Genomic DNA, 22,356 nt, shown 5'->3' on the forward strand with positions numbered 1-22,356 from the left:
GTCTCCTTATCACAAAAGTTTCATACCTTCTTGGTGTTTCTCGTGGGCAGCTCCTCCAAGCACCAACTCTTTCTTCCTCACAAAGCAGCCAACTGACTTCAGTTCCCCTCTCACCCCACTCTTTATAGCATCTTCTTCTCATTGCTTACACCTGTGGCCTGTTAAAGTCAGGCCTGTTCCTAATCTTTGATAATTGGCCCAGCTGCAACTCCTTAGGGGTAAGATTACTTTCTACACTATCTTTATTTTCTTATATCCTATCCCCCTACAAGGCTGAGGACAGGCTGTGCATCCCTTCTGATATAAAATATTTTATTCCAATGCAACAATGGGGAAGACAGGCAAGGAGAATAAATTCACTGAAATGCAGAGCTAGAATTAGCAGGTGCTGGAGGAAAACAATCCATAGCCAGGAAGCACTGCTTCCCTTTCTTTCCTGCTGCTCCTTGGGATTCACTTTTAATGCAAGATGAAGCCAAGGAGCTTTCACAACTGAGATCTCACACAGCAGAAAACTTCCTTTGCCAGTAAGTTTTTAAATTTGAAAGATACCTTTTATGTACAGTAATCTTGGCAAAAGGGGCATTTTCATGCAGGCATTTAAGATGCCATTTAGAACTATTTTTTAGAAAAGTTTTTGTCATTTTCTTTGAGTTCTTAGAATGTTTTTGCTCTGTAAAATAATTTTAAAACTTTAATTTCCTCTTATTGTCTTTAATATAAACTGTTAGACAATAATGAAACATTTTATATCAAAGTATTGCCTTTAAGAGGAAACACTACAGAACTAGGGAAAACCCAAAATTTATGGATTAGGCTCTTCTGTGGTGAAACCATTAGAGAGACATGGACTATTTATGGAGCTCTAACACATTCCACATGACTTTTGTTAAGGTTTTTACTGATGCCTATGCTCTGGGGTTCAAGGGTGAGTTACTGGGATGAAGTTTTCTCTCTAGATTACTTTTTTCCTAAGAAAAGCATTTTTATTTTACGCTAGAACTGTTTGACACCAAAACAAGCACATTATTGTTCTGCCCCAAAAGCTTTACAGTTTAAAAAAATATATTAAACTGGAACTTGATATTTCCACTTCTTAACAGAAAGACTTTTTCCGGAATCACACAACTGCTGGGTCCTTGTTTATGGTTTGTGCATTAAATGTCAGCCATCATGGGAGAGAACTAACCTGTAAAGCTGTACTAAAATCAGACGTTTGTCCACCTGCAACAAAGAACATCACCTGCGGTAAAACAGAGCATAGCACACATTCTTTACATTCTCAGGAGGGTCAGGAGTTTGCCATCAACAAGGTTTGTTTAGAAATTTACAAACAAGGTTTGTTTTGAAATTTACAAGGTTTTGTTTCTTTCCTGTCAGATTGCACAAAATGCTGCAAAGTACTTGAACTTGAGTGAACTTATCTTGGAAGTAATTAATGCCTTGGTTATGATGAATTATCTATACTTTCCTGTTCCTAAAATCACCGGTAATTGAAAAAGCTGAAGAACAAAGCTCAGTGCACTGCATGTTACTTTGTTCTTGTTTCAGCAAACGCAGACATGTACTACATAGCACTCTACATATGCCAGTTTGCTGTCCTGTGTACCTTTACTTTACCTGAGAAATGTATCTGTGGATGCTTACTATACCTGAAAGAAATATTTAATCCCCAAATTCTTCTAAAACATTGAAAATTCCATATCCCACTGCAGACTGTGATCTACTGACACACCAGCAAAAGACAGACACGGGAGCAAACAGCATCACCCTCCAAGTACTGGGAGAGAATGCTGAGCCTGTGACCGAGCTCACCGCGCTTCCCAAAGCAGCCTGCAGCAAACCCCGGATTCTTTGGGCTACCATTGGGGTAAATAAATAACACCACGATGCGGGGGCCGGCCCTCAGCCCTGCCCACGCGTGTTGGCGGGGGCGCGGCCCTGCCCGAAGCCCACGGAGCTCCGCCACGAGCCCACGGCCCTGCAAGCGCTCATTCACGGGAACTGCGAGGGGAGAGCGGGGACCCGGGAAAGGGCTGCGGTCTCGAGTTGAGAAGCGAGACCTGGGCAGGGCCCGAGAAGGGCCCGGCGGGGCGGGGCGTGGGCCCTGGCCGGTGGCGGAACTGCAGGCGCGGGCCGGGCGCTCCGGCCGGCGGCGGGGCCGGGCGCGCCGCTGCACCGGCGCGGCTGTTGCCGTTCCGCGGGCGGGGCTGCCCGGATCCAAGATGGAGGCGGCGGGCAGAGCGGGGCAGGAGATGAGCCTGGCGGCCCTGCGGCGGCACGACCCCTTCATCACCGGCATCGCCGACGTGACCGGCCAGGTCGCGCTCTACAGCTTCAGCCCCAAGGACAACGAGTGGGTGAGTCCGGCGGGGCGGGCCCGGCCGTGCCCTGCCCCGGCAGCCGCCTGGCCCGGCGCGCCCGCACGGGGCCCGCGCGGGGCTGCGCTCGCCCAGGGGGAGTTCGGGGTTTGAGCGCCTTCCCCCCGCTTGTGCTGGGGGAGAGCAGAGAGAAGGAGACGAAGAAAGTAAGCGAGAGGGAGAAAGAGGAGGAGGAAGAGGGAGAGGAGGAAGAGGCAGAGGAGGAGGAGGAGAGAGAGGCGAGGCCGAGTGTGCGCTCGGGGAGGCGGCGCCGTTCCCCCTCGGACCGGGGCTGGAGGGCGCTTTGGCTGCTGGTGGCCATTGGCTTTTTCTCTTTTTAATCGTACTTTGTTGTTGTTGCTCGCGCCTGTTGCACAGAGCCCTAACTGGGGAGGAGGGAGATTTAAGAGATGTGAGTGTTCGTCATTGCATTAAAGCACAGTTTGGCTCGACTGCCGGGTTCATCACGGAGCCATAAAAAGGGGAATACGGGGAACCGCACGGTGTCAGGGCAGCCCTGGAGCTGCAGCAGCTTCCCTCGCACACGCCGTGGGGCGGATTGCTCTGGGAGCTGGGGTCTGACACAGAGCCATGGCCACAGTCCTGCCCTGCTCTGCTGTTCTCCTTGGAGCACAACTGGAACAGCTTCTGCGAGAGTCGGAGCCTGCCCCGTCAGGCCCTGCGGGGCAAGGCTGTGGAACGCTCTGTGTGTATCACATCGACAAATAGAGAGAGTGAGCAAAGTATTTTGGCAGCAGGTTTAACTTCCTGATCTTTCTAATAAAAAAAACTAGTAGTTTCTGAACTGTAGCCATATTTTTAGACATGTGATGTCAAATCTTATGGAAAGATAAGGATATTGTAATTCTCTTATTAGAACACTGTCTAAAACCTACTTGTGTGAACAAGCTCATCCCTGAAGTGCTTTTGTTGTTTTTTGTAGGAGAAAACCGACATAGAAGGGACCTTATTTGTGTATAAAAGGTAAGAGGTGGTTTGGGTTGGTTTTTTTGGGGGAGGGGGGATATAGTGGTGGTGATGTTTGTTTTCTTTCCTTAAGAAAACAAACTCCAGATGGCTTCCTGCAGAGCTTTCATACTCATCATTTTTTGCTTGTCCAGCTGTTAACTGCTGTGTACTCACTCAAAAGAATAAATTCTGCACATGGGTGAATAACTCTGTCAAAAGCCCCTAAAAGTATTGCTGAGAAAGCATAAAACCTGAATGCCACATATGTACCCACATCAAAAACTGGTTTATTGAGCTTATCTTATTAATCCAGTAGCTCTTGTAAGTGCATTGAGTTTAAGGGCCAAGTCTCCCTTTGTCTCCTGAAATCCATGAAGCTGATTATGAAAACAGTAGAGATGAGAAATTAAGTAATATGTTTTAATTTACTCCTGGAATATGGCATAAATTTTTGTAAATGGATGAAGTTGCCCAAAAAGTGGAGATTTTGTAGTGTCTGGTTTTGGGGGCTAATTGATTTCCTCTCCAAACCATGGGAGAAATTTCCAGTTCTCTAGGAAAAGTAAAAGGGGTGAGGAGGAGAACCCGCACATAAAATCAATAATAAGTTCAAGTTTCAATTATAGGCAAATAAAAAAATCTAAATGAAATAACACTTTGGTGAAAGTAACAAATATAAATTACGCAAACTTAAGCCTTTCTGAAGCAAACTGTTACAGTTGTTCATTACGATATTTTATCCTGGCACTATGTAGGGATTTGAGTAACCACTTCCTGCTACTTCAGCTCCCAGTTTGGAAATACTTAGTGTAAGAAAGTGAACCAAACTTAAAAAAAAAATCAAAGCAAAAACCAAAGCAAAAGCTTTCAGTGTCACTAGCTGATGATTTCAAACAAGTTCTCTGTGGTGCATTAAGAGATTCACTTGTGATGGTAATGGTTGTTTACCCTGTTCTTGAAAGCTCTTGACAGGTTGTAAATCATTAGGTAAAAGTGGCCACATTGTTACAGAAATATTTATATTTACCAGGTAAGTGTGTCTGATTTTTAACCTGCCTTCATTGTGCTGCTGTTGTTGGTTATACACCAGTTTACAGGCACAGCTGAGTGGTGACAGGACATTCATGCAAGAGAAAACACATCTAAAACTGTCTTGAACTTTCAGTGCTTGCTCAGTGTTCTCTGGTTCCACTTGGTGTCCAGAAAAAAATATAGATAAATAAAAATTGCTTCACTAAGCAGTACAATTCTGAATAATTTACTTTCAGGACTCTGGGTTAAGTCCTTACTTCCAAAGTCTCCCTTTAGGAGGAAATTGCTGTTTATGCTTCCCCCTGTAAGTGTACTTCATGCTATTTAAGACAGCAGCTCTTTTTTATTGTCCTGTCTATTTGCAGTAAGGTAATGGTGCTGTGTAAGTGGTTTGGTTTTTCTCCTCTAATAAAAAAAATTCTGGAATGCCTCAAAACGATCTTATGTCAAGTATTGAATACATTTACATTTTAATGGTGGACCTGCCCTAGTTTTTTTGAATATATATTTCAGAGGCATATCTTCGATTCAGCAGTTTAACAGTGTAGAACTGTAATGTTAATCCTAATCCTGCTTTGAGGTAAGTGTAGTTTGAAATTGAAATTAGGTGGCATGCCAAGAAATGGCATAGAAAAACAACTGTGAGAGCTGCAGGGCTGCTAGAGCTTCACATAATAAAGCAATGGAAATTTGAAGATAATTCTTAACTTGGTTACAGAAAATTACTTCTGTTGATGAAGATATTAATCCTTGGTTTTGTTTTAATTGACACAATAGGTCAGCTTCTCCTTACCATGGTTTTACGATAGTGAATCGACTGAATATGCACAACCTGGTTGAGCCAGTAAATAAAGATTTGGAGTTTCAGCTCCATGAACCTTTTCTGCTCTACAGAAATGCCAGCTGTGAGTATAACTTTCTCTAATCCAAATAAACTTCAGGTTCAGTTTTATAACCTAGATCACTTCTGATTACTGTGATGTCTGTTTCAAATACAATGTAATGAGGAGGGTTCCAGTGAAATATCTCATGATTTTTTTCTGTCTACAGTGCTAAATTTACTTAAATTGCTGTTCTATTATATTATCATGACTGGCTGCTTTCAGTAAAAAGCAAATACACTACCAAAGTGCAATATTGCTTTGATCTTTAATTAATGATTTGAAATATTATCTCCCTCCTCCATCAGCATGTCCCCTTGATGGGAACACTGCTTTGGCTGTGCTTTGGTGTACCTAATAGACCAGTCAAAAGTTAATCCCTTCCTTTTTTCCTCGTGGAAGACCTCTGGGATCTGTAAGAAGCAGGATAGATTCCATCATGGTGGCAAAGAACAGCCTAAGACAGATGATCTTTCTTTCATAATCTTAGCAATCTTCCTTCCATAAGTGTCACAAAGAGGAAGAAGTCAAAACTGATCAGTAAGTTGAAAAGTCTGGGAGATGAGGGAAGTGACTGGCAACAGACTGGGAGAAGTACTGTGTTGAGTTGGGTGTTTAAGCAGATTGCTTGGTTTGCAAAGAAGGAGAGCTGTAGATGGAGGCAGCAGGGATAAGATGGACCTTAAGGTGTCAGGAAAGAATTGCAGCTCTGAGGTTGGTGACATAAGGGAAGCGAGAAGTTGATTGATTTGGTGGGGCTGCTGATGGTATAAGGAAGCAGGAGCTGCTGTGGAATCACCATGGTGTGTGACAGTGACTAGAGGATCATTGGATCATCCAGGGAAGGAATCACAGAATCATTTAGGTTGGAAAATACCTTTAAAATCATCACACCAAACCATTAACCCAGCACTGCACTGTCCACCATTAACCCACATCCCTCAGTGCCACATCCTTTAAATACCTCCAGGGGTGGTGGCTCCACCATTGCCCTGGGCACTGTTCCAGGACTTGACAACCCCTTCAGGAAGAAACTTTTCCTAATACCCAATCTAAACCTCCAGTGGCACAAATTTACTCTTGTCCCATTACTTCTTATTTGGGAGAAGAGACCAAGCAGCACCTTGCTACAAGCTCCTTTCAGGTATCTGTAATCAGAGAAGGTACAGACTGTGTGTGAGTTCATCAGAAACCCCTGAAGCCAATTGTTTTCCTTGATAAAAGCTCTCATTTTCCTCTGGGGCATAAGTGTGTACAATCTGTGGGAGGCTCATGGATTTAGGATAGAGGTGACATAGAATAGTACAAGGAAGGGGAGAAATCATACAAAGGTCAGCAAGGAAGAAATTACAGACTGGATGTGGGAATTGCATTCTGAAGTAATCAGGAGTATTTTTTTTCCTCTTATTTCTTTGCCATTGACATTTTAAAAGACTTTGGTCAGAAACTATCCTTTCTTTCATTATCCTGTCTCCAGTGATTGCAGATGGAAGATGTCCAGTGCAGTTAGTATGTCATGAGTTATTTTCTCAGGTGCCACAAATAAACTGCAGATGAATTTTCCTGCCCTCTGAGTGTGTTCACTTTGTTCAAATACAAGCTTAAAAGCATTGAAAATGGCATCTAAGCTTTTTATTCCTTATAATTTCCACATCACTTACTCCCTTACATTTTGCATTAAGCTATTTTGTTTTGGATTATTTTCCTTACATAAGGTTTTCTAAATTTTGTGTCCTCTGAAAGAGTTGGAAAACAAATTATATGGTTGAATTGTGTTAAAGCTGTTTGCCTCTGTTTGCAAAGTATTTGTGAATGTGCAGGCAAATTTGGATTTGCAGACAAATTTCAACACGTGTGTGTTTTGTTTGTCTGGGTGGATCAGGGGATTCTTGTCCGAGTTCTCTTCATGCAGAAGGATCTCCACTTCTGCTCATTGCCTGCTGGCATGAAAAACCTTTGCATTTTTGGAACTAATTCAAATCAGAGGTTTAAGCCAGTGGTGACTATAATGTGTATTTCCAAGGGCTTAATGTCATGTGTCTCTAGTGGCTTAAGGTGAAGTTCTTCTGAGAACTCCTAATGACTGAAAGAGGATGGACTGCTAGTTTGTGTAAGGAGCAGCTTCCTCTTACACAACCCTGTGTCTTGTAGAGTGGCTTTTACTGTGGCCTTAAAGAAATCTCCTATCATTAGAAACCCTCTATGAGTGAGGCTGATTCTGTTTCCTTAGTTTACAAACGGGTGATGGCTCAGACTATCCAGTAAAAACCTAAAATCATGCTAATAGTGCTGTTTGTCAGAGACAGATAGGTACTTTGTGCCTCTGTAGTTACATTGTAACAGGATCAGTAACAAATACAGATTTGTGCTTCACCAGGGCATGGCAGAAAAGTAGAAAATGATCAAAGCAAAATTATGTCACCATGCATTTGGGGAAGGTTCCATGTCAACAATATTTATATTCAATGTGGTACTACTGTTCTACAAACTTCATGTTCTCACTTTGTTCTGGGGTTCTGTCTTGACTTAAAATGAGGCCAAGTCTGTTCTGTGCAGCAGATCAGACCTCTGGCATTTCTGTCTGCAGCAGCACAGGAGCTGTTCTGGGACAGTGAGTAACCTGCTCCAAGCTGCTGTGACTTGTGTGAGGAACTTTGCAAGCACTCTACAAACATTGGTTTTGTTTGGCTGGAGGCTGTAAGAATGATTTGCCTGTCATACTAGATCATAATATTTTGGTGGGGTTTTACTGTTCTTTTGTAGTTTGATTTCTTCAAACACTCTTAGTATACAAAGGAATTGTTGGTTTGCTGCATATCAGAAGTTACTTTGTTAAGCTGTAGATGTGAGATATTTTATCCAATTGCACAGAAGCATTTTCATACTCTCAGACCAAGACTGGGTAATGGTCATTTTATTCTTACGGGAAATTACTGATTTTCACAGCTCTTGAGAGGAATCCTCCCATTTTTGGCAGGGTGGGGGCTGAAGGAAACTTCCGTGGGCATTTTGGAAGGAGAGCAGGTACCTTTCTTATATCTGCCTTTTGCTGTTCTCTGAGCACAATGGAAGACATTTGGATCAGTTTGTTATTATTCTGTGAGGTTCCCCCCATCCCAATCCTACCTTTTTCATATTTCAGCTTTTAATGGGGAAATCTTTCCTCGCTCCAGAATTTTTGTTCTCAAAATTATTTTGGCTACATAATGTGGTTCCAGCCCCAAAAGAATACCAAATGCAAAAAGTTGGATATAATGCTGCCTCAAGACTTACTCCATTTATTTTGTTGGGCATAAGACCCTAAAACAAAGATGATAACAATGTAACTAAGAAACTGTGAGACTTTATACCACTTGCAGTAAATAAAAAAAAGGCATTCTTGTTTTCACTGTTGTAAAGAACTAAGGAAAGCAAATATCACCAAACATAAACAGATAAGAAGTTATCAAATTGAAAAGAGATTGTTTGACTTATTGTAACATATTTTTAGATTAGAATTACTCTTAAAAGGTAAAAATTTTGAGATTATACTCCATACATAATGTGCCATTTATTATTTATTAGTCTGGAATAGGTATTGCTGGGTATATTTGATCCTTGTTGAACTCTCCCTCTGGACGCATGCACACTCTTTAGAGAACTCAAATTATTTGCTCATTAAATACTGAATACCATTGATTATTTATTTTTTTTAATGAACCTGAACTTGTTTTCTCTTGTCTGTGTTTTGTGGAAAGCATGTTAAACTCTATTTTAAAAAATGCATACAGTTCAGCCAGTAACAGTAATAACAGTCTAGTCTGAAGTTCAGTATTTCTTTTCAATCTGTAATGTGAGAATCTGGAGCTGTTAGTTAATAGTTAGCTTTATAATTAAGGAAAATTAGTCAAAGTTTTAAGCATTATTGAACTTACCTCCTAAAGTCTGCAGGAAAGATTCTCCTGAGCCTTTCTCATTTATAACTTTTCCCTTGTATCGATGGTGTTGCTCTTGATAAAAAGGGTTTTTAATCCAAGCCAGTTCACCTGGGAGGTCAGACAGGCTGATTTCCATGGTGCACAAAAGACAGATGTTTAGCATAAACGTTGGGCATTAAAATAAATGGTCCTTGTTTGGTGTGGGGTTTTTGTGGTGGTGTGGTTTTTTCCTTGCTTCTTATTCCTGTCCAAGGGAAGAGTTAGTAATAGAAAGATAATGGATTTTAGAGAGGTTTATAAATATAAGTGGAAAACTCAGTTACAAAGTGCTGTCTTCTGGTCTTGTTGTATTATTGATGAAAACAACTTGTATCCTGAACAGCAAAAGAGAAATGAGTTGCATTAGAAGTGTTTCAAAGAGCTCCTGACTGGTTTCAAAGCTGTAAGGAAAGTCTCTTATCACACATGTTCCATTAAGTGTAACATATCTGTGATTGCTGAGGCTGCCTGGCTCTCCAGCAAGCACATTAACCCACTGCTTTAGTCTGAGATAAGAAAGGAGCCTTTTCTTCATATCTTCATAGCAGAAGAAGCAATGCAAGCTGGGGGAGGGGGGGAATGATTGAAAACTATGGAGACATTCTAAAAATACATTGTTTGACCTGAAAGACAGCACTCTAACTGCAAGAGGTTTTCTTCTGTGGTTCAGCTTGCAAAGAAGCAATCCCTCTCCCTCCATATAATACTGTGGTGGCAGTTAAAGTGTTCCTGAGCTTGGGTGCTGCTTGACACTGCTGAATTACTGCATTCTTCTGCCTCTGGGATTGTGCTCTGTGATATATTTGTGAAATGCCTTTAGGTATTGAAAACAGGAAAGGGAGGAACTTCTCCCATTCATTCTAATGGTTTGTAAGTCTATGTGGCAGGCTAATACCTACATGTAGGAAATAAATATGAAGAATGTCAGTGATACAGAGCTGACTGACTGAGGAGAGGTGGCATTTCAGCTGGCATTGCTACTAGAGGAAGTACAAGCTTTAAGAGAGAGAGTTTTATGTCATTTTGCCTCAAACTCTATTTGAGTTGTAAAATGATGATATATGTGCTTTTCTTTATGGAAGTGAGATGGGGTTGTTTTCCATGGTTACATTATAGGAAGGGTTTCAAATTACAACTCCTTTTCTTTCAAGAGTTTGAAAAACTCCACTTGCAGTTGTTCTCCTTCACTGTATGGCAACATCAAAACTGGACCTGTAAAATAAAACTTTTCTCTCTCTTCTACCAGCTCTTCCAGATAGTTAATGGAAGTTTTAAACAAATCATCTGTTTGAATGAGTTGAGGATGTATTTGTACAAATGGCTAAACTGCCTGGGGGAAGGGAGTGACAGTGTCTGGAATTGCTGAAACTGGCAGTGCTGATGAGTCCATGTGCACTTCCTCTGGCACACAGTTCCGTTCTAAGCTTTCCCTTCCTGTGTGTCCCAGGCTTCTTGTTTGTGCTGTCTCATGCTCCAATGGCCTTTTGTGAAGCTGATGCAGAAATGGGATCAAGGACCTGGTCTGGACTAGAATGTACCCAGCTGGCATGAGGAAGGGGGGCCCCTTGGGGTACAATGGGTTAACAAAGTTGTGGCAATGGGAGGGTGGGGGCACTGCCTCTTGCTGCTTACTTAAAATGAGAGCTGAAGTGAAACTACAGTTTGGGGATGCAGCTTCATTTTATGTTGGTTTCTGTCTCGCAGTGGCACTTGGCTATTCCCACTCTTAATCCAGATTATAGAAGAGCCCAAGACCTTCCTTTTGGTATTATTCAGTTGTTAGGCTTGAGCAGGAAGTCTTCCATAATCCTTCTGTTCTCTCAAAAGCTCTTTGGTTTCCCATTTCAGTTTTAATCAGGTTTTAAGGATTGATGCAGACAAGTTTGGAGGGAAGTTGAGTGTTATGTGTTTAAATAAATATTTATGGGTGAGTATCTCCTACAAAAATTGCATATGACAGAGAAGAACACAGATTACGAAAATGGATAACTTCTTTTAGTTTTATGAAGCCTGATTTGTCTGTGGTATGGGTTACTCATTACTCCAGGGGTGTCAAAATGCAGTGTGAATCCTACTGAAAGAATTGCTGCTGATGATTACAAACTTGTTACTTGATTGCTGAAGATGCCATCCAGCATTCAGTGTAGAAAAGCTGGATGGAAAAATTCAGTGGCTTCTGTTGGATGAAACTCTTGCAAGAGCTGCAGTAGAAAGGTACCATCAGACATGGGAATATTCAGCTGATATTTATGCTGAGTATAGCAAAAAATCACATATTTAAAAGGAGCTGGTAAGAGCCAGCTCTGTCTTTGCTATAAGGATGTTTTTTATTGAAGTTACATGCACGGAAGGAAGTGTATAGGCAATTATATATTAAATAGTAATAGTAGTGCTGTTGGGACACACACTTCTGGGGAAGGGAGCTGAACTGGCAGTACAGGAGGGCTTTTGGAAAAAGGCAGATAAACATTCCAGCCTGTGGACTGTACCTGCATTAATGCCCAAGTTGTAATCTGCTGTGCATCTTCATCATATTGTGTAAAATTGTTTTGCAGTGACTCCCTGTGATTGCTTGCCAGTGGTACAAAGTGGAAAAAAGCCTCATACTCTACACCAAACAGAGATTTGGATCTACTTGTGGTCTTGTCTAGACCTGTTTCTGGCAGAATTGAGTGTGACTTTTATCATTTTTCCTATTTAAATATTATTATAAGTTCCATATCTTCATTTCTTCAGCAAGTATGCTTTTGAAGCAGCTTTCTCCTCTTGGCAGTTTGTCTGGTAATGAAGTCTTTTCTTTAGTGTTAAAGTATGAGCTACTTCTTTAGTCATGTAGCAACCTGGAAACTTTGTAGGTTTCTATGTAACAGAAAATCCAGTTGTATTAAACTGCAAAGTTTAATAGAAGCATTTCAGAAGCATTGGCTACATGTGTGAAATGCTTTTTTATTGATTTATGTCTTTTGTGCATTGATTTCTTTGTTTATTACTCGAGAAGCTTTGTTATCTATTACTTAAGCTGGAACCTCTAAAGATATAAACACCCAAATTAATACAGCTGGTATTTAATGAAAGAAAGAAAAGTCAAGAACTTTTGTCGTAGGATGTTCTTCTGGAAATGAGATGTCTACCTGACTTCTTGATGATTTTGGCACAACAGAGTACACCTGGAATAAGCTGAAAGGCCAGAAAAAGTTTGGTAAATAATTGCCCTCTTTGCTATGACTTGACATTAGTTTGAGTGGGCTTTGCTTGAGCTTTTTGAGCATCTTGTGGAGGGAAAAAAGTGAGTAAAGAAAGAAAAAGGATTTCACTGCGCAATAAAAATCTACCTCTAATGGGAAGTGGTTGTGTAATTTTTTTTGAACAGTCCTTTCCTTCACTTTAAGTGTATTTATAATTTGTGATTTCATCTACATAAAATCATTGACATGAACTGCAGTATAAAGATGAGTTTTAAAAGGCTTGAAAGCATTTTTTCAGAAATTCAAATACTTTAATGGTACCATGTGTAAAGTGTCCAATTGCCTTTTTGCTCTCATTGCTTTGTCCTGGATACCTTCCAAGAGCAGGGGTCCCTATCAGTGTAGTTTTAAGCTGTTCCATGAATGTGGCTGTGTGATGGGAGCTTGGGTACTGCTTCCTTCTGCAGAGGCAACTTTCCAGAGAGGCTCTGACTGAACTGTCATGCTGTAATTCAAATATTAATGTTGGTCTTTGAATTTGACACGTTTAAAAATCAGTGGGTTTTTTTTAAATGGATATTCCTTGGCCTAGCTTAAATGATAAAGTCAACTCAAAAGAGGAGGTTGCAACTGTAGTGAGAAGGCACCTGCTGGTTAAAACATTTTCCTGCCACTTTTATTTACAAACAGTATCAAGATTCTATAGTTCTTCCATTCAGTCTGACTGAAGTTGTACTTATGTTTGCACATGTGCTGTTTCTGATGATTTAATAAATAGTAGGTGGTGACACACAGTATTTCAATGGAAACGGATGGAAATTTGTATGTTGCAGATCTAATGGACTCGTGGTTTTTTTCTATTGATTTAATTACTTTTTTTTTGTCTTATACTTGTTTTTTTTTTTCTTGTTTTCTAGTGTCAATTTACAGTATTTGGTTTTATGACAAGAATGACTGTCATCGAATAGCAAAGCTCATGGCTAAGTAAGTACTGGGGCCTTCTAGAGATTATTCAATGTGTCTGCTTTTTTCCTCACTCTCCTAAAAATGGAGGAATACAACATTCTTGCTCATACAAGTTTTTTTTTAACTAATGAAAATTACAGATTTGTTTTTTAAAAAACCTGCAGCATTAATATTTTCAATTGAGTGATTAAAAAAATTAGTTGAAGAGTTAGTTGGCATTCTCCAAAGAAAGCAACTATGTGCACTGTGTGCTATTTTATATTCTGTTTTGTATAGGGGTGCTGGTAAAAGATTTTCTGATGCAGAGAGTGTAATTAAATAAACAATGGTTGGGGGTTTTTGTTTGTTTTGTGGAGAGCTGTTTTTTTCTTGGAGTTTGTGGTTTGTTTGGGTTTTATAAGACTTAGCTGTTATTCTTGACAAAAAACTAAGAGGAGAACTAGGTAGAATTTTCTAGAATTGTAGTGGGTTCAGGAGTGCAAGCAAAACTGAAATAATAAGAGCTTGGTGTTGCTAATTTCTGGATTTGGGATAGTTACTCTTGCTAAAATGCAGATTGTAGGTGTACTACCCAGGGTATCTTCTCATCCCTCGTTCTCAGCTTTGCTCCTCTTTGCTATCACACTGCTTTCCTGAAGCCTCTTATCTCTTGCGTGCCTTCAGCAGCATGTCAGGGCTTGCCAGTCAGGCTGTCCTGAAAACTTGCACAATTTAATTACATGGAAATATATAATATCTAATTATATTAAAACTAGTCACAGTGTAGATATTTTAAGCTGAATTCTAATTTCTTAGTGTAGGGGGTTTGGTGTGGGTTATTTTGGCTTTTTTTTTAGTTATTATCTTCACACAGAAGCAGTGAAAGAAAACACAAATGACAGACATTACTATCAAGATATCTTTCTAAGTTCTTTTTCTTTTTTCTCATCCTTATAACCCCATTTCCCACTTTGATTTTTTTCTTCCTAGTTATGTTGGACTTCTTATTGTTAGTTGGTTTGTCTGTATCTAAGGATTAGTGGGAAGCAATTGTGTGAAACTGACTCTTGGATGTTGTTACCAAAACAAATAACAAAACATCTACTGCCTTTCCTCTTTATAAACAGAGCATCAGAAGGACATGGCTTTCTCTTCTAATCTAAACCCATTAGTTAATGTTTGAATTGTGAGAGAGAGCTGGACCTGTCAAACTCTACCATATTCACAGCTACAGTGCTGATCTAACTTCAGATAGCAAACCTTGAGTCCATTTGAGCTGCTCTGGTCACTGTAGCACAAATGATGGGCTACAAATGATAATTCAGGAGTCTTTAAAAGTGGGATCAGGTAACAGACCAGTCTGGCCATGGCACAGCAGTCCATAAAGCACATTTACCCCTTTGGCTGGATTGCAATATTTACATTTTCTTCCAAGAGTATTAATTTTGTTCTGTAGTTTTTTTGTCTTTGGGGTGGAAATTTGGATTTGCACCCTATTCTTAAGGTGGAGTTTTTCTTAATCACTGATAGGAAACAGTGCTGCCTTTATAATACTTCAGCAGTTCCAAAACATAACCATAAAAGGTTTCAAGGAGATTTGCATTCTCTTCCCTGCATTTAACTTGACCTTATTGTGCCAGCCTGAGTTAACAAGATTGCAGGCCATCCATTTGTATTTTGGTGGCTTATCTTTGAAAAGAAAAGTAAATTAGGCTTTGTAATCACAGACTTCACTTCTCACATTCTCTCCCTCCCCCTGCCCTTCTGTGAGGTTGTGCCAGGTATATTTTCAATGCTGCAACTCCAGATATTCTTCAACAAACTGTCACAGCAGCTACTGTGTCCCTGAAGGAATGTGTGCCTCTTCCACTATCTGATATAATGGAAAGAAACAGCAGGCCTTGCTTAAAAAAGATTTAATCCTGGATTGCACACGGAGCATGTTCAGTGTACAGATTTGCAGCAGTTACTTTTTTCCCTCCAGGAAGGCTATTTAGGTATTTGATTTACAGATTTTTTTTTAAGAATTCTAGAATCTTCTGAAATGAAAATATTTCATGGGAGTCAAACTCCTGATTTGAGAAAAAATTAATTTGTGTCAAATTAAGATGATTGATTGAGGGATGGCCTTTCTAGAAGGAGTAGGGCAGAAACTGCAGGGCTCCAAATATTTGAGAAAACTATTGCATTCTGACCTGTAAGTTTGTATGGAGGGGTTATTTTCAATTTAGTTTACAAGCTTGTTTTACCTTGTTTCAATAGTCAGACCCAAATTGGCTTCTGAGATAGAGGAAGCAGACTAGAATTGGGAGAGAATCTCAGAGTTCTGGGGATACAGTTTCACATTATATTCCATCACCACCATTGAAATGTGGTGCACAAGACAGAAGATGAGTTTAAGCTATTGGACAATTACCTAGATAAGAAGAGAATTTGTTATTATTCAAAAAGAAAGTAAACTTTGAACTTTAAAAAGGTAACAAACACTTCATAAATGAACAAGAGAAAAATCTTATGAACTGTTTTTCAGAAATTTTTATGAAACATTTCTGTGAAATGCCTGCACTCCTTGAAGGTGTTTTGCTGTGAGTTCAATGATACTGGTTTCAGGGGAAAATGTTTTACTGAAACCTTCTGGGCCAACTAATTAAGGCAAAAGGAAAGTCTCAAGAGTGAAGCCTTTGCTGTGCCTGCCAGGCACCTTGTGTGATTTCACTTTGCCCAGAATCTTCCCTTTAACTGAAGTGTTTCTTTTTTCTTATACAATTATGCTGGCACTTAACATCTCAGCAAAGCATTCTGATTCTCTTACCTTGCTCTTTCTCATCATTAGTTTTGGAGCTGAGTTTAGAGAGGTCCTAAGCCAGGACTGGGTGACCACGTGAGGTGCTAGAACAAAATGTTCTCTCAGGGAGTCACCATAGAAACACTTGTGGAGTATGGAGCTGCCTCATCCAAACGAGCACATGCTGCAGTTCTCACAAATTATCAGGGTTACATTGGCCTCCCTGTTGTGAGTTACCTTGCCAGGTGACTGCTGCTTACAGAGAAGGCTGGAAGTAATCAGGAGCTGGTTAAATAACCAGCCTTTATGATGAAAAATTGTGAAAGCAACATTGAATTGTTAAAAGCCAAATCTAACCCTTTTTCAGCTAAACTCTAGTGAAGTAAAGAAGCTTGGTAGCTAGAAAACTGGGAAGAAACTTTCAAAACTCAAACTGTTTCTTCCTCAGAAATGTAAACATAGAGGTACATATAAATAATTACAGCCTATAAAATCTAGATTTTGTCCTGAATCCTAACTGACCCAAAGAAACTGGAGGCTGGGATGATTGACACTTTCTGTGATTGCTGTGATGGCACCTCTTGGCTCCCCCCTCAGCCATCAGTTCCACAGCATGAGAGTTCCCAAGTGACATGCCAGCTCCAGAGCTCTGCCCTGTTTACAGTGCTTGTTTTTTCTTAACATATTTGATTAATGCAGGCTTAAAAAAGAAGGGATTACAGGCTGGTGTGTGTTTATTTCAAGAGGATAAGCTTCAGTGCACTGCACAGCCATGTATATCTTGTGAACTGCATATGGATTAGGAGTATATGCTGCTTTTATTTTCATTAATGAAATGAGCAGGTGCACCTCACCTTCTTGCATCTCTGACCTGTCCTTCAGTTGGAAGGTTCTGGATACTTGAGGCAGGCAGGGCTGGAGTAGAAGTGGTGAATGAACCATAGGCACCAGGGGCCAGAGGTGATGCAGGTAATTGGAATGACTGCAGGGCAGCTTGAAGAGGAAATGGTTTGCTGTTCTTTCCAGAGCCTTAGGTGGGGGTGTGAGGGGTGACTTGCTCTAAGTCTTCTTGCAGACTGATTCCAGAGACATCTGGTGTGAGCCAGCTCTCTTCTTTCCCATTGTCTCTGTTGCATAATGGTAGGCCACATCCTAAATTAGAACTATTTGGTAATAGATTTTGTTGAATGACATGGCTTGACTTGACTAAATATGGAGAAATGCATGTTAGGAAGTAAAGAGTAAAACTTGTATCTTAGTGTATGGTGTAAAACATGTGGGTTTTGTGTATCACATGCTTGGATGTCCACATATTTCATTGTAAAAATGTCTAAACATGAGAGTTTTATAGGAATAGTGTTTGCTGTAGGCAAACTTTGAGAGAGACAGACCAGTGCTCTGTGAATGGGAGATAAATCGTGCAGACCATTTGGCAGTTTGTCTTGTTTGAACCTTGTAGCAAATGAAAACTTGTGTAACTTTGGTCAGCTATGTGTTAGGCTTTTATTCAGGCAGAAAAATGGGTTAATGTACTGGGAGTACTTTTTTCATTACTGCTTTTTGCAAGATGTTAACTCTAGTTAAATTTTTAAATCCTGTTTCTCCTTTCCTTTTCCAGAGTGGTTGAACAAGAAGCTCAGAGGTCGCAGCAAGTTTCTCAGGACAGAAAAAGTCCCAGCAGAACCAATGGCTGCAATGAAAACAGGCCCATTGACATCCTAGAGATGCTTAGTAAAGCCAAGGATGAGTATGAACGAGTAAGTTTCTCTTTTCTGGAAACCAGTTTTTAGCACATCAGCTGTGCTTTGTTCAAAGGGTGGGCAGTGTGCAATAGTTCCAGCAGCCTTGTTTTCAGAGTGCTGTGTTGTTCCCTCCCTCAAGAGCCCTGTACTAGGAAACATTCTGTGATTTCAGGCAAGATGAATTGAATCCCCATCATGGGGTCCAACTTGAAGTGTAGCAGGGTGGACCCATTTTATAGTGATTTCTCATGCTGTGAGGAAATCTTGTCTCTGGGAATAGCAAATAAAAATTGTACCAAACAGCATCTGTCTCTTAGTCTCAAAAGATGAACTGTGGTGTTAGAGACTGAGGCATTCAGTTTGTTTGTAGACTCTATAAAGCATATTTCTTATTAGCTGTAGACTAAGTGTAACAATACTCTTCCTTTGTCTTTTTGTTCTCCAGTTTATTTCTTGTGTCCTGTCTACTGTTTCTCCCTTTAATAAAATAATTCATCTCAGAAGGAAAAGCCTGTTATCCTTTGCCAGTGCTAAATCCACAAGATTACATAATGAGGAATGTTACTTCTCTTAAGAAAGAATTACTTTATATAGTCATGAGGACCAAATTCATACATGCAGGGTGAATATAAAGGTAATGTGTGGGAGATCCAAAAATGGAAGCAGAGATTCTGAACGCGCCTCTTCCCAGAGTAATAATACAGGAATGTGCCATAGTAAAGCAATGTGTGAGTATTGCATTGCAGAGCCATGGTGTGCCTTCTGTGCCTGTGCTGCTGGGAGAACAGGGAGCACATTTGTACAGTGCTTGATTCCTTGCAGGAGTTGCTTGTGCTGCAGAGCTCCTTTGAGTACTTGAAATTGAGTCTTTGTGAGATTCTGAATGGTTACAATACAGTGTGGGATGAGAAGAGAGCAAGCATGTGGATTAAACCTTGTGTGAGACCTCTTATCCTGTCACTGTGTGAGGTACATTGAGGTCAGGGCAATGTGATAAACAACAGTATCTTTGCCCCAGGCTAGAAACTCATCTCTGGAAATCACTCCTATGTTCTTTTAATGCTTTAAAATACAGATGAAAACAAAATTAATTGCCAGTGTGTGTCAGTGCTGTTTGGGGAGAAGGTGTCTCTGGATGAAGGCCAGCATTGTGCAGGTCGCAGCTTTTGTGAGATCACAGAAGGAAATATCACATTATGGTTCATCTTTCAGTGCTGTATCAATCTAGACAGATTTGAAGAAATTGAGGTCTTTTTGAAAAGGGGAAAAGCCCATACCACAGGAATGCACTGCTTTGGTAGTGCCCTCCTGGGTGTGGTGGAGCTTTTCTCCCTCTCTGTCCTTGCAGTATTGGATAATGCACATTTCCAACAGATGGCTCTTGGGTGACTTGGGATATTCCAGCTTCTCTTCTAATTTTCAGATATTTTTCATATGAGAATACTGAAAAGCTTTTGCTGTAAACAAAGCTCCTGAACATCATGGATGAAGCTCTGTAGACAAGTAAAATTCTGATGAGCAGGAACAGATGCAGATAGTTCAATGGACAGACAATATCTGTGGTGCCAGTAATGCAGCAGTGAAATAGGCAGGGCATGGGCTACAGCAGAGCTACTTTAAAACTGGGGGCTTTGTATCTTTATTTCTTCTTATTGTTATATATGTGTGTGTTTCTTTCTTGATGTTTTTAGAAAGCCAGGGAAACTGGAATAATTACTTCATTTCCTTTTTGTGTACATGAACCATAAATGAACCTGTCCATGGTGATCCCATCAGAGCCTGCTGTGACTGTAGTGCTGTACAGTTGTCAGAAAAGCAGAACTGAACAATGTTGGTCACGTTTCAAGCAAACTTCTTTGGAGAATGTTCTGTTGACCACCTCAGCTTGAGCAACAAACCCTTGGTACATTAATTTTGGAGCTCTTGTAGCCAGAGTGTGCCAATGTAAATGTGATGAAGTAACCAACTTGTTTGGAAGATGCCTTCTTGAGAGACCTTTCCTGACTTAATTTTTTTTTCAATAATTTTATGGCACTTGGTAATTATGCATGAATTTGTATTTAGGAGCAGAAAGTACTTATCTGCTGGTACATTCCAGATGGATCATACAGTAATCCTTGTGTGCAGCCCACATGAGATTGGCAGAGTGTCAGCATGAGAAGGGGGCAGAGGGAGTGAAAAAGAGATTTATGAAGGTCTGAGTGCTTTAATCTAGGATTCCAAATCAGCTTAATCCTTCAAGTACACACTACATCAAGCCCATATGTGAAAATGAATGAACTCTGAGATTTTTTTTTTTTAATGAAGTGAATGGATGCTTTTTATAGTGTGGTTTTGTGTTTGTATTTCAGTTTGAGCAGGGAAACATACTGTGGCTTATCCTCTAGTGAAAACAAGACTCTGCCTTTCCTGATTTTATAACTAAAAGGCCTCCAGCCTTTCAGGCACAAGGAGTTTTGACCTTCAAGTTAGTGGCTAAAAGTCAGAAAGATGCAAAGTCTGCTTCCCTCCTCTGTCCTTAAATCACAATATGTAGGCTTGGTTTTGTATTTATTGCTTTCAGTTAGAATTTGAAAACAAAATAATAAAGCTCAGATTGCTTTTTAATCCATTGCTAGAAATTTTAACCCATATTTTACTGCTCTGGGTAAGATACCAGAGCAATCACCATGTGTTGTACCAATGGTTGAACTCCATGAGATGCATCTGGTGTAGTTTACCCATGAAAGCTGGATTATTCTACAGTCTGGGTTTTTCTGGTGATTTTAACAGTAACAGAATATCTGTGTTAGTTTATTTTTATGCTTATTAAAGATGAAAGTCAAATCCATCTGAAACATACTGTGTCATAATGCAACTCTCTTGCCTGGTTTTGTCTTGTTCACAGAAAACCAAATTAACACCTGAAAAAAGATGTACCTGGTTGGTTAAATCTGGTGGAAGTAAATCAGTGACAAGCTCTTTCCATCCACTTAGAGTGCTTTCTGGCAGGATCTTTTTTTCCCAAGCAGTTCTAGTTTGGGTTGTTGATTGAAGGAAGTGTAGCAAACTTCTGTTAGCAGCCAATGCAGATACAGGATGTGAAAAGCTCACCTTTTCTTTACTGTATCATTTTTGTTCTTGGTGACAAAGTATAAAATCAGTTGTATTTTCTTGTTGCTTTTCTTGTAATAATAAAGAGTAAAAGTTTTATGACTGCATACCAGATTCTGGATGGATTGGTATGATTTTTATTTCCTAGAATAAATAATAATATTTGTGAATTCCACAGTGTCTTACAAAAACCAGTGCTTTTGTACCTCATCTGTATTTCAGTCCCAAGTGCCAGGGACTGCATAGTGGGTAAATGTAGACTGAAACTCATGTATTTATATTATTTTTTTTCCTCCTCAGAATCAGATTAGTGACCTAAGTATTATATCAAGTTCTGGAATGCAACAGAATTCAAATCCTCCAAAGCCAGAAAGTACAGAGCCTTCAGAACAGAAGCCTTCATTACAAGTGCAAGAGCAGGTACGTTTGATCCAACCCTAAATGAGGGGGTTTTTTCATTAATACTTTGTTTTGATACCAAAATTTATTTTTTTCTTAAGATGCCTTCAGTGTTTGCCCAGTTTATTATCACTAAACAGATGAGTTTGAACACTTTTAGGATCCTAAATTCTGTCTTATGAAAAATGCTATGTCCCCACTAGTGTGAATATTCAGGTTTAAATGGGCCCACGTGGTTTGTGGAAGAAGTGAGTCTGTGGTGATGTGTGTGGGCTGACTTGCAGAGACAGGAGGCAAGAGCAGCTGACCGTGCCTGGTGGTCAGCTCTTTCCCTCAGGAACTCAAGCCCTGGTGTTCTGTCTCAGGCATTTACTGAAGGTTTGTCTGTGCTTCAGAGCCACAGTAGTGTACCTGTGCAAGGAAGCTGGGGCTTGATACAAGACTTTGTAGAGAGAAATTCAGAGAAACAAGTGAGTGAACTGTGCAGTACCTGGATTGCCTGTGACAGGGAGGTGCCATGGGCCTGCTTGCAGTGCCACCCAGTGGGCACGGGACAGGCACTGCTGCTGCTCCTGGAAGTGCCCCATGGAAAACTCCTCTCCATGCCAGGCTTCTCTGGGGTGCTTCTGATGCAATAAATCACCGTGCCTGAGAAGTGGCATCCCCTAGGAAAATGTGGGGAAATCTGCACTTAGTACTTGTAAATAATACACACGGTTTGGAGGGGTAGTTGTAGTTCCTAGTTTGGGTCAGAGCTGGGGCAGCAGGAATCTGATTGAGGGTGGGGTGGTAACAGTTAATGAACTGAAATGAAGGGTGGGAGTTTGCTGGGATTATTTCTATCCCAGCCCTTCCAGCCCCTGAGCAGCACCTCTGGTTTTCACCCCTGGCAGCCAGCTCTGTTTGCTGCATGCCATGTCTGGAGACCTGGCACCAGGGCTGCCTGAGGCTTTGCTCTCAAAGCTCCTGTTTGCTTTGGGTCATTCCATGTAGACTGTCCAAAATCAGC

At 40.5% G+C, this 22,356-nt stretch overlaps 1 protein-coding gene across 3 annotated transcripts in view; it reads left to right on the forward strand.

Moving 5' to 3' along the window:
- Positions 1 to 2,219: 2,219 nt before the first annotated feature.
- The window catches only part of DCP1A (decapping mRNA 1A), a 31,412-nt gene continuing 11,275 nt past the window's right edge, over positions 2,220 to 22,356 (forward strand). For 2 of the 3 annotated variants that reach the window (XM_064724063.1, XM_064724064.1), the window contains exons 1-6: positions 2,220 to 2,360; positions 3,304 to 3,344; positions 5,139 to 5,266; positions 13,301 to 13,367; positions 17,732 to 17,870; positions 21,249 to 21,368. In XM_064724063.1, the coding sequence (XP_064580133.1) occupies positions 2,226 to 2,360; positions 3,304 to 3,344; positions 5,139 to 5,266; positions 13,301 to 13,367; positions 17,732 to 17,870; positions 21,249 to 21,368 (630 nt within the window). In that variant the 5' untranslated portion in view covers positions 2,220 to 2,225. Of the gene's footprint in view, positions 2,361 to 2,485; positions 2,528 to 3,303; positions 3,345 to 5,138; positions 5,267 to 13,300; positions 13,368 to 17,731; positions 17,871 to 21,248; positions 21,369 to 22,356 lie in introns of those variants that run through there. The other variant, XM_064724065.1, reaches the window with a different exon arrangement.

The sequence above is a fragment of the Zonotrichia leucophrys genome, chromosome 12 (genome assembly GCF_028769735.1).
Source record: "Zonotrichia leucophrys gambelii isolate GWCS_2022_RI chromosome 12, RI_Zleu_2.0, whole genome shotgun sequence".
NCBI lineage: Eukaryota > Metazoa > Chordata > Aves > Passeriformes > Passerellidae > Zonotrichia > Zonotrichia leucophrys.